We start from the raw sequence: 11,441 nt of genomic DNA, 5'->3' as shown, positions 1-11,441 counted from the left end.
TACAATTGTGTGTGTGTGTGTGTGTGTGTGTGTGTGTGATGCACGTTCACATGAGTGTGGCGAGGGAAAGTGTGTGCATGTTTGCATGTGCATGTGGAGACCAGAGTTGGTCTTCTTCAGTGAGAGACCCTGTTACAGAGAACGATGTGGAGAGTACAGATACTGTTAGAAGCCAGAAACCCCAGGATCTGGAATTACAGGTGGTTGTGACCTGCCTGATGTGATAGCTGGGAATTGAACTTGGGTCCTCTGGAAGAGCAACAGGTGCTCTTAACCACTGAGTCATCTCTTCAGCCCAGTATCATCTCTAAGGTTTAACTTTCCTGTTTGTGAAAACTATAAGACTTTACAGAAAGATTAGCACTACAATGGATATTATTTTTGCTTCGCTTGCCTGTTTGCTTTTGTCTTTTGAGACAGGGTCTCCCTATAGCCCCAGCTGACCTAGAACTTGGTATGTAGATCAGGCTGGCCTTTATCTCATAGAGATCTGCCTGACTCTACCTCCTGAGTGCTGGTATTAAAGGCACGTGGCACCATGAAGGCACATGGCACTATGACCAGCTGCCTTTGCAATTCTGCTTAAGTACATCACTGAAACCACAAACAGTCATAAGAAGAGTGCTGTACAGTAAACTGGAGTGGACTGTGCAGAGGAACTCATTTTCACATTTTAACCTATTCAAAAGTAAGATGCTGTTCAATACTGGACACACCTTCTTCTTTGCTAGGTGTTCTATGGGGCTGCAAGCCAGCTGGTTCTTCGTTCTCTTGGTATCTCTGAGTCAGTCGAGCAAAAAGAGCTCTCTGCACTGCAGGAAGGAGGCCTGTAGCAGGCAGAGGGCAGTGGCCGATCATGCTGCTGGTATCTGGCCCGCTCCCAAGGCCAGGTGAGTCCTGAACAATGGGAGGCGGCTGCTGTGCAAACTCTTCATGCCATACCTCATCTATAGACATAACAGAAGAGATACTGTGAGCACAAACTCCAACAAGATCTAAGGAACAGAGCTCTAATAATCATCACTTTGGATTCCTAACTTATTATGCAATATTTAAATACTTTAAAATTTTGTCTAAAGTTCTATTGTTCTAAAGGTATTTTTGCCTGGCATGGTGCCACATGCCTTTAATGCACTTAGGAGGCAAAGACAGGCAGATCACTGTGAAATTGAGGTCAGCCTGGTCTACATAGTGAGTTCCAGGCCAGCTGGGACTACAGGGACAGCCTGTCTCAAAAAAAAAGTTGGTATTTTAAAATATTATCTAGAAGTTTCTTGCTTCAAAAGTTAGCTAAAGTTCTGTTTCTATAGCTTTAAATACATTGAAAGTATAGCAAGTTTTCAACTTCACCAATTTTACCAAATATTAAAAGCCATAATTTGATAAAAATCAGGATTAAATATTTTAAATTAGAAATGAGTTAGTTCTAAAAGAAAACTTACCACAATTACTCGATGGCTGAAAATTCTGAACAGCTTGCTGTAAGTAGAATTCATCATAAAAGTCAGCTGGGTTTTGCAGGGACTCATAGCTGGTATTGAGCTGCACTTCACCAGGCATTTGCTGGTAGGATGAACCTGGAGAGCAGTGACTCTCTCTAGGAACTTTCATCACATGTCCTGGATAGCCTGGGGAATGATAAGCTCCACCCATACTCAGTGGTGTATCTGGCTGAACAAGTCCTCCTGCTTGACTGTGAGGGCTTACAATTTCCAGTGGACCAGGTGGCAAAGGTGGGCTGTGTTGCATTGGCAGACCAGAAGTTCCTGCACATGGGTTATGTCCAGGGGAGCCTGAGTGCCTCGCCGGACTATCACATCCCTGAGACACATTAGGTCCAGGAACTGGACTTGACTCAGAACTGTATACATGTTGTGGACATGGATTGTTTTCCTGAAACTGTGGTCCTGGTGGTGAGGCACTGTCATAAAATGCTGGTGATCTTTAAATAGAAAAAACAGTATTTCTCAGTTCAAATGAAAAGAGACAACAAGAATGCTATGCTCCTATAGGGTTAGTGTGATATTTTACATCTGATTAGAATTCCATGTACTTAACTGTTCATTCCATATCACCTACAGGTGGAAATGCCTTGCTGTCATTTCAGCTAGTTTTCCTCACTGCCTCGCATTATGAGCTGTTTGGGAAATACAAAACACTGCAAAGGTAAATAAAAATCACCCTGAAAGCCAGGCGTGGTGGTGCCACCCATTTAATCCCAGCACTTGTGAAGCAAAGGCAGGTGGAGCTCTGTGAGTTCTAGGCCAGCTGGGCTACAGGGAGAACCTGTCTCAAAAACACCAGAAAAAAAAATTCACCTTGAATTCCAGCACTCAGAGATAACTTATTTTTTAAACTTCTTTTTAAAACTTTTATTTATTGTTTTTATTTTATGTGTATGTGTGTATTGCCTGCATGTAGGTAAGTGCACCCATGTCATGCAATGCCCGCAGAGGTCAGAAGAGGATGTCGGATCCCCTGGGACTAGAGTTACAGACAGTTGTTAGCTGTCATGTGGGTGCTGGGATTCGAACCCAGGTCTTCTTCAAGAACAACCAGTGTTCTTAACCACTGAGCCATCTCTCCAGCCTCAGAGATAACTTTTTAAAAATATTTTTTCAGGAAAATATATTTTTATTTATTTTTATTTTATGTGTATGAGTGTGTTGCCTACATGTATGTAAGTGCACCCATGTCGTGCAGTGCCCATGGAGGTCAGAGGGTGTCAGATCCCCTGGAATTGGAGTTATGGATGGCTGTTGGCCACCATGTGGGTGCTGAGAATCGAACCTAGGTCCTCTGCAAGAGCAGCCAGTGATCTTAACTGCTGAGCCATCTCTCCAGCCCCAGAGATAACATTTTTAATTTTTTCTCTCCTAGTTTTTTTTTCTAGGTACACACAGACTTTTGTACAACAGGCATGCAGTTCTTTATTATACCTTCTAATGGATTATTATTGGATTGCTGGCATACAAAACTTTGGTTTTGAGGGTTGATCTGACTTATGGACACCTTATTTATTATTTCTAATAGTTTTGCCAATTCATTTTTTGGCTTTATTGGGAGAACCTACCCATGTCTAATCTTTACACCTTTCACACCCTTCTCCTATTTAATTGACTAGGAGCTGATATATGATATTAGAAAAATGGTGGGTATACCTGTCTTTCTTCCTTTTTTTGGATATAGAGTTCTACTATATAGACCAGAGTGGCCTTAAGCTCACAATTCTCCTACCTCAGTCTTCCAATTCACAAGTTCTCACATTACAAGCACACACACCACCATGTCTGCTTTTCTTCTTAACTTTAGCTGAAATAGTCTTACTGGTTCACATTAATTGTAATGTTTACTCTAGTTTCTTGTTTCTCATCTGCTCAGATCTCATTGCTTCCTTGGGCACTCAGGGTTAAAAAATAATAGCAGGGGCCTAGGCACATATACCCTAAGAGGTGAGAAACAGGGCTAGAATAGAATTCCTAGAAAATATAATCTGGATGCAGCTAATCCAGATGTTTTCCTCTAACAGTCTAAGAAAATTCTTTCAAAAAGAACTGAATGTATTAGAGATAGAGCACCAACAATTGGAATATTACTGATAAAAATACAAGCTGGAGGAAGGAATACCAAATCCATCCATCTGGCAGTGTCCCTAGGGTTATTCTGTGGAGAGGTTTTTTAAATTGCACAAAAATTCTTCCGAGAAAACCACTGATGGCAGGAAGTAGAGCGGAGGATCAAAGAGCAAGGGGGAGCATCAATCCCAATACATGCTGGATAACCGCTATCTCTGCCTAAGTTTAACTTCATGATTTACTATGGACTACAATTTAGTATCTTAACGCCAATTTACATGGGAAAAGCGTGGCAATTTTGAAGGTTTTAACTTACTTCTTCCCAATTTTATGTGCTAAATCCACAGTAGGTTTTACAACTATTTCAAAAAGAGATGGAATTTTCTTGAAATCATCAGAGAGATCAGTCTCAAAATCATCTTCAGGATCAGAACAGGGAAAATGCTCTGATGGGGTTGGCAGAAGCCCGACTCCTGGAGGTGGCTTGGGGAGGGGAGCTATGCCATGCTTTCTAAGCTCTTCCACTTCTCTTTCATCTTCATTTGTAAGTTCTTCATCAGCATTCAACACCTAAACAGTGCAAAGGTTACTATTTCAGAACAGGCTTTCTGTCTCACATTTACATCTGTACAGACTTCAGTAAGCTTTTGTTAACAGAGTTTAGATGGATCAGAAATTGGTAATTATTTCAATACACAGAATGAGGTTCAAAGTGGTTTTGAGGCAGGCACAGAAGACACTCTACCCAGAGCCGTCTGATTTCTGATTTGGGTTGCGCGCGCGTGCGTATACACACACACACACACACACACACACACGTAGTACTGCACTTGGCAGCCTACTTCCTTTACCTACATGTATGATGCTCACATACCCATCTCTAAACAATGCATCTAGCAACCTTGAGACCTCCTAGAACTTCTATCTGCATTTTCTACACATACTATCATCTCTGAACAACAGTACAGATTTCTCTGTCCCTAGTAACAATCAAATTTAAACAGTTTCTATTCAAGTGTATAACCAATGCATGATATGAAGAATATAAAGGACTGATCCTGCCTGAACTGGTTTTAGGTGCATGTGTAGTAAGGATAACTGGGGCCTTCTAGTGAATTTTTAGCAAGAGTCCCCTATTTACCATTTTATTTATTCCTATTCATGCCTGCCCTGACATTATGCACTCGAACTCTCTGTAACTGTTAGCTCAAAAAAACTCTTCCTTCTATAAGTTGCCTTGATCATGGTGTTTTATCACGGCAACAGAAAAATAATACACCTTATTTTCAGTTCTTTGGCTTCTTTGGATAAGAGGCCAAGGATCCAAAAATACCTGGCAGTTTTGGGTGTTGCTCAAAGTAAATTATTTCTTTTAGTGTCAGAAATACAAATAAAAGCAAAACACCCCCAATTCCTAATCAAATAATTCTATTTTCTAGCACACTATATTAACAAAATATAACTATAAGAATTCCATGATTTCTTAGCAAATTTATAAAGTAAGTATTCTTTATAAAATATGACTTAGCTGGGCGTGGTGGTGCATGCCTTTAATCCCAGCACTTGGGAGGCAGAGGCAAGCGGATCTCTGTGAGTTCAGGGCCAGCCTGGTCTACATAGTAAGTTCCAGGACAGCTGGGGCTACAGGGAGACCCTGTCTCAAAAAAACCAAAAAAAAAAAAAAACCCAAAATATGATTTAGGTCAAATGACTCTGAGGAAAAGAGCTAACAAATAAGGTGCAAAAATACTACTTATGGGACTGGAGAGATAGCTCAGTGGTTAAGAGCACTTAGCTGCTCTTTAAGAGGACCCAAGTTTGATTCCCAGAACCTACATGGCAATGGCAGCTAGCAACCATACATAACTTCAGTTCCAGGGGATCTGACATCCTTTTCTGACCTTCGTGCACATTTCTTGACACAGGTGCACATACATACATGCAGGCATAACACTCATACATAGAAAATAAAATTAATAAAAAAATTTTTTTGTCTTTTTGAGATAGGGTCTCCCTGTAGCCCCAGCTGTCCTGGAACTCACTATGTAGACCAGGCTGGCCTTGAACTCACAAGACCTGCCTACCTCTGCCTCCCAAGTGCTGGGATTAAAGGCATGTGCCACCACACCCCACAATAAAATATTTTTTAAAATACTACTCATGGGAGAGATGGCTCAGTGGTTAAGCACACTGGCTGCTCTGGTAGAAGACGCAGGTTTGGTTCCCAGAACCCACGTGGCAGCTCACAATTGTCTGTAACTCCAGGTCTAAGAGATCTGATGGCCCTCTTCTGACTTCCATAAGCACTGCGCGCGCACACACACACACGCAGGCAAAACACTCATACACATAAAATAATAAAATCTTTTTAAAAAGACTACTCACTTTGTCAAGAAGTTTTTTTGTTTCTTTAGTCAGATCATCGTGGGAAAATTTACAGTTGTCTCCTTGATAACACTTTGCTCCACTATGATAGAACTTACATGGAAATTCATGTAAACTAAAATATTAAGGAACAAAACGCGTAAAATCAAGGATCATTTTGTATAGACATACATGTATGTGTGTCTGTGTGCATGTGTGCATGTACACATATGCTTGTGTATATGGAAGGCAGTGGTTAATACCTGGTGTCTTTCTCTATCATTCTCAATCTTAATTTTTGAGATACTGAACTCACTGAAGCTCACCAATAGATTACACTGACCAGTCAATGGGCTCTAGGGATCCATCTGTCTCCATACCACACAACTACGCCTAGAGAAGCATGCCTCAGGGGCTGGAGAGATGGCTCAGAGGGTTAACAGCACTGACTGTTCTTATAGAGGACCTGGGTTCAGTTCCTTGCACCCACATGGTGGCTAACAGCCATCCGTAACTCCAGTTCCAGGGGATTCAGCACCCTCTTCTGACCTCCACAGGCCCTGCACAAAATAGGTGTACCTACCTACATGCCAGCAATACACTCACACACATAAAATAAAGATAATAAATATTTTAAAAGGCAAGCATGCCTTGGCACCAAGATTTTATATAGGTTCTGGCAATCCACTCAGGTCCTCACGCTGGCACAGCAAGCACTTTACCAACTAAGCCATTTCTCCAGCCCTAAGATCTAATCTTTTAAAAAATACTTTATTATTTTTATTTTATGTGTATGTGTGTATTGCCTGCATGTATGTGAGCGCACCCATGTTGTGCAATGCTGCAGAGATCAGAAGAAGGCTTCGGATTCCCCTGGAACTGGAGTTAAGGGCGGTTCACAGCCGCCATGTGGGTGCTTGGAATTGAACCCAGGTAAAAGCAGTCAGTGCTCTTAACTGCTGAGCCATCTCTCCAGCCCCAAGATCTAATTTTTTAAAATCCCAAACATATAACTGTTATAAAGGCGATTAAGTTCCAGATAGCTGCTGTACAACAATGGACCTACTATAGTCAGTATTTCTGTATTATACATTCTTTTTTTAAAAAAAAAATTTTTTGGTTTATTTATATTTTATATGTATGAGTGTTACACCTGCACATATGCAAGTACACCTGTGTCATGCAATACCTTCAGAGGACAGAAGAGAGTGTCTGATCCCCAATGGATGGTTGCTAGCCATTATGTGGGTGCTGAGATTTGAATCAAAGTCTTCTGAAAGAGCAGCCAGTGCCCTTAACCACTGAACCATCACTCCAGCCCCCCCATATTATACATTCTTAAAAAACTGTTAAGAGAATATATCGCATATTGTCTTCTATCAATACAACTCTACTAATGTCTACTGTACTGAAGTTCCTATCATCACATCAAATAGTTTATTTTTAAGATTCAATATTTTAATTATACAGAAACATTAAAATATTTAAAAATTCTCTTATTGTACTACATATAAATGTACCTTTTAAAAGAAAAGGCATTGAGGCTGTAGAGATGGCTTAGTGCTTATGAACACGGGCTGCTCTTGCAGAGGACCTGGGTTCAGTTCCCAGCACCTACATGGTGGGGAACAACCATCTGTAACTCTGGTTACAGGGGATTCAATGCCCTCTTCTAGCTCCTCAGGCACTGTATGACATGATGCACTTACACACAAACACACAGGCAAAACACTCATATGTATAAATTTTAAAAAATTCATAATGCTATAGAAAATATTGCTGTATTTTCATTATGTAGGTCCTGTTATTCCCCACAATATAATAAAATATTCAGAACAAATTGTATAGTCAGAATTTATATCTATGGAGAAAATAATGAGGTTTGACATGTTATGTTAAAAGTGAAAATCCCAACAATAAAAGCTACAGACTAATTATACTTACATTTTTAGAGACAAACTTCTAAGGAAATATAAAACTTGTAAGGATAGTGAAAGTCGACTGTGTTCAGGTGGCAATACATTCTGGGATATCTGCATGGTTTTAAAACAGGCTGACAGCCGGGTGTGGTGGCGTATGCGGTCAGTCCCAGCACTCAGGAGACAGGCATGTGGCCAGCCTGGTGTACGTAACAAGTGCCAGGGCAGCTAGTGTTTCAGGGAGACCTTGTCTCAAAAAGACAAACAAACACCCAAAAACAGGCTGACAAAGTCAAGGGAGAATACTATCATTCTGGCCAATGCAAAAATGAAAAATTCTTTTTTAATTAATAAAAGGTTGTAAAAAGCTGGGTGTGGTGGACTATGCCTTTAGTTCCAGCAATCAGGAGGCAGAGGCAGGCAGATCTCTTTGAGTTCCAGGCCACCCTGGTCTACATAGTGAATTCCAGGCCAGCTAGGGCTACAGGGAGACCCTGTCTCAAAAAGAATGAAAAAAAAAGTTGTAAAAGATACTTATCTTGATTTCTTTTTTTAAAAAAATCTATCTTAAAATGAAAATCACAGCTGGGCATGGTGGTATACACTTTTAGTACTGGCACTTGTGGGGCAGAAGCAGGAAGACTCTGAGTTTGAGGTCAGTATGGTTTACATAGCAAGTTCTAGTTTAAGCCTATACAGTGAGACCCAATCTAAATTTTTAAAAAGAGCCACAAAGCAAAATATAAGGATATTATCACTAAAACGCATATTACGCCTGCCCAATCATTATTATTTAACATTACTGTAAAGTTGCACCAATACAATTAAAATTAAATAAGCCATGGAGGTACGCATTTGCAATCCTAGCACCCAGGGAGGCTAAGGTGGGAGGATGGAGAATTCAAGGCTATCTGGGGCAAGATAGTGAGTTTGAGGCCAGCCTAGGTTACACAGGAAGACCATGTCTCCAAAATCCACATGCCCACAAAGCACAAATGCTATGAATGAAATAAAATGATCACTTATTTACAGATGATCTAAGCCCCCAAGGACAGAATAAAAACTTTTAAAAAGAGAATATGACATCTGGTTTCTTAAAAAATGATACCCAATTTTTAAAAAAATGTTATTTTCTTGACTAAGACAAATTCACTCTAACATTTTAATACAGAAATGTGTATTTACCATATAAATATTAAATAATGGTTCCCAGCACCAATGTCTGGTGACTCACAACTACTGTAACTCCAGAGGAATCTGACATCTCTGGCACTCACATGCACACACACACACATAATTGAAAATGAATAAACTGCCAGGTGGGATATGCCTTTAACCCTAGACTGGCATGTCGTTGTGGTTTTTAAAAAGTCACAAATATGGCCAGGTGTAGTAGTACACACTTTTAATCCCAGCACTTGAGAGGCAGGTAGCTCTCTGTGAGTTCAAGGCCACTCTGGTCTACATAGCAAATTTCAGGCCAGCCAAGGCTACCTAGTAAGACCCTGTCTCAAAAACAAACAAATAAAAACCTACAATGATAAAATATCAGTTTGTTGATACACAATTTTGATAAAGGATATTATGCATATAAATGCAGTGCTCTCCTTTGGTACAATATCCCTGTAAATAAAATTTGCAGATCTCCTTTTTCTTCTCCAACTCTGCATCATGATCAAATTTACAATGATCTCCCTGTTTAAAGAAAAATAACGTAGAAACAATGAAATAACTGAATTGTATTTTCTCCATGGTACTTCATGATGAAATTACAGTCATTATCTTTAGTCTTTCTATAATGAGCTAATAGTGATGCAAATAACGCTTCTGAAGTCCTGCCTAGGTGGTGGCTGTGGATTCATGCAGAACGAGCAGAGCCTCAGGGTTCTGCCCATGCCCCACCAGCACTCACCATCTCTAGCTGAGCTACCATGGGAACTTATTTAACCTCTTGTTGTCATGCATAAAATAGGAATCACAGAAATAACTACTTAGTAGCGTAGCTGTAAAGAATAAGTCACTGCATATTAGTTATACTATGAATAGTATCTGCCTCACTGTCAGTATCTATCACAAATGTTAACACTTTTGGTAAGTAAAATCTGATTTCTATAAATGATGTTATTGTCCCAGAATATAATTAAATAAGCTGCAATATACAGTAATTTCATGCAAGGTACATTTAAGAGACCTAGCTCTATTACAGCTCTATGAAAAAATGAAAGAAATTAACCACTCCCCAAAAGAAAGAACTAAATTCTAAAGATTACTTTCGAAGTAAGAATAATTTATTATATCCTTTAACATTTACCTTAATACACCTCCCTTCCAGGAAGTATTTACAGATTTGTTTTCCTTTGTGTTCCACTGTGTGTTGGTTAATAAACTCCTGAGTCATAACTTTCCACTTTTTTCCTGGTTTACTGTACTGTAAGAAAAAATTCACTTGAATGTAAATATTAATAGGTATTAAAACATAGTCAAGGCCAGGCGTGGTGGCACATACCCACTTGGGAGGCAGAGGCAGATGAATCTCTGTGAGATCAAGGCCAGCCTGGTCTACATAATGAGTTCCAGGTCAGCTGTGGCTACAGGGAGACCCTGTCTCTAAAAGACAAAAACAAAACAAAACAAACAAAAATTATTAAAAGGGTCTGAAAACAGTACAAATTGATTATTAGACACTGTGATACTATTCATTTAATTGGATAGACATATGCTTCAAGTAATCTTATTACTAGTAGTGATTACAAGGGAGCCTGCTTTCTTCTAAAGAGATTATGTAACTACATTAAAAAATAAAAGTTGGGCCAGAGAGAAGGTTCAGCAGCTAAGAACACTTGCTGCTTTTGCAGAGGACCCAGGTTCAGTTCCCATAACCACATTAGCAGGCCCACAACTGCCTGTAACTCCAGTTCCAAAGGATCTGACACTTTCTCATGACCTCCATGGGTACTGGCACACACATGGTGCACATACACACACTCAGATACACACATATACACATAAAATAAAAATAAACCTTTAAACAATAAAAACAAATAAAAAAACTATTAAAGGCTTGAAGCCAGGTGTGATGGTATACGCCTTTAATCCCAGCACTTGGGAGGCAGCAGCAGGTGGATCTCTGTGATTTAAGGCCAGCCTGGTCTCCATAGCGAGTTCCAGGCCATGCAGAATTACATAGTGAGCCCTTACTTTTTTTTAAAAAAGGTTTCAACTCTTTTTTTGGCAAAGGAGTTATAAAATATATACCCCCACACACTCTGATAGATCTGGGCAGCTTTAAAATATCCACACTGATGCCAGGCTGTAGCTCAGTGTCTCAGTGCTCACCTAGCACTGCATAGGGTCCTAGATTTGATCCCCATCACCACAAAAATAAACAAACTGTTAAACACAGAGCTTACACTTTCCAAAATTATTCTGAAGAAATTCTCAGGAAAGCACATAAACATTTGTTCATAACAATATACTTAAAACTAGAAATGCTAACCACATAGACAACCAGAAAATATGATACATTAAGGTAGAATATTATACACACATAATAAAATAATGTGACAGAAAAACAACTTTAGGA

At 39.7% G+C, this 11,441-nt stretch overlaps 1 protein-coding gene across 4 annotated transcripts in view; it reads right to left on the bottom strand.

Annotated features, from left to right (window-relative positions):
• Positions 1-11,441, bottom strand: part of Zc3h6 (zinc finger CCCH-type containing 6) — an 82,142-nt gene that overhangs the window by 6,115 nt on the left and 64,586 nt on the right. For 3 of the 4 annotated variants that reach the window (XM_008840359.3, XM_008840361.3, XM_008840360.3), the window contains 6 exons: positions 10,170-10,286; positions 9,442-9,553; positions 5,961-6,070; positions 3,892-4,145; positions 1,443-1,942; positions 717-947 (listed from right to left, as the gene is read on the bottom strand). In XM_008840359.3, the coding sequence (XP_008838581.1) occupies positions 717-947; positions 1,443-1,942; positions 3,892-4,145; positions 5,961-6,070; positions 9,442-9,553; positions 10,170-10,286 (1,324 nt within the window). Of the gene's footprint in view, positions 1-504; positions 508-716; positions 948-1,442; positions 1,943-3,891; positions 4,146-5,960; positions 6,071-9,441; positions 9,554-10,169; positions 10,287-11,441 lie in introns of all 4 variants that reach the window. The other variant, XM_008840362.3, reaches the window with a different exon arrangement.

Source organism: Nannospalax galili, unplaced genomic scaffold (genome assembly GCF_000622305.1).
Source record: "Nannospalax galili isolate Female #2095 unplaced genomic scaffold, S.galili_v1.0 scaffold1941, whole genome shotgun sequence".
NCBI classification, from domain to species: domain Eukaryota; kingdom Metazoa; phylum Chordata; class Mammalia; order Rodentia; family Spalacidae; genus Nannospalax; species Nannospalax galili.
The sequence above is the reverse complement of the archived record's forward strand: the minus strand, read 5'-3'. Positions and strand labels throughout refer to the sequence as shown.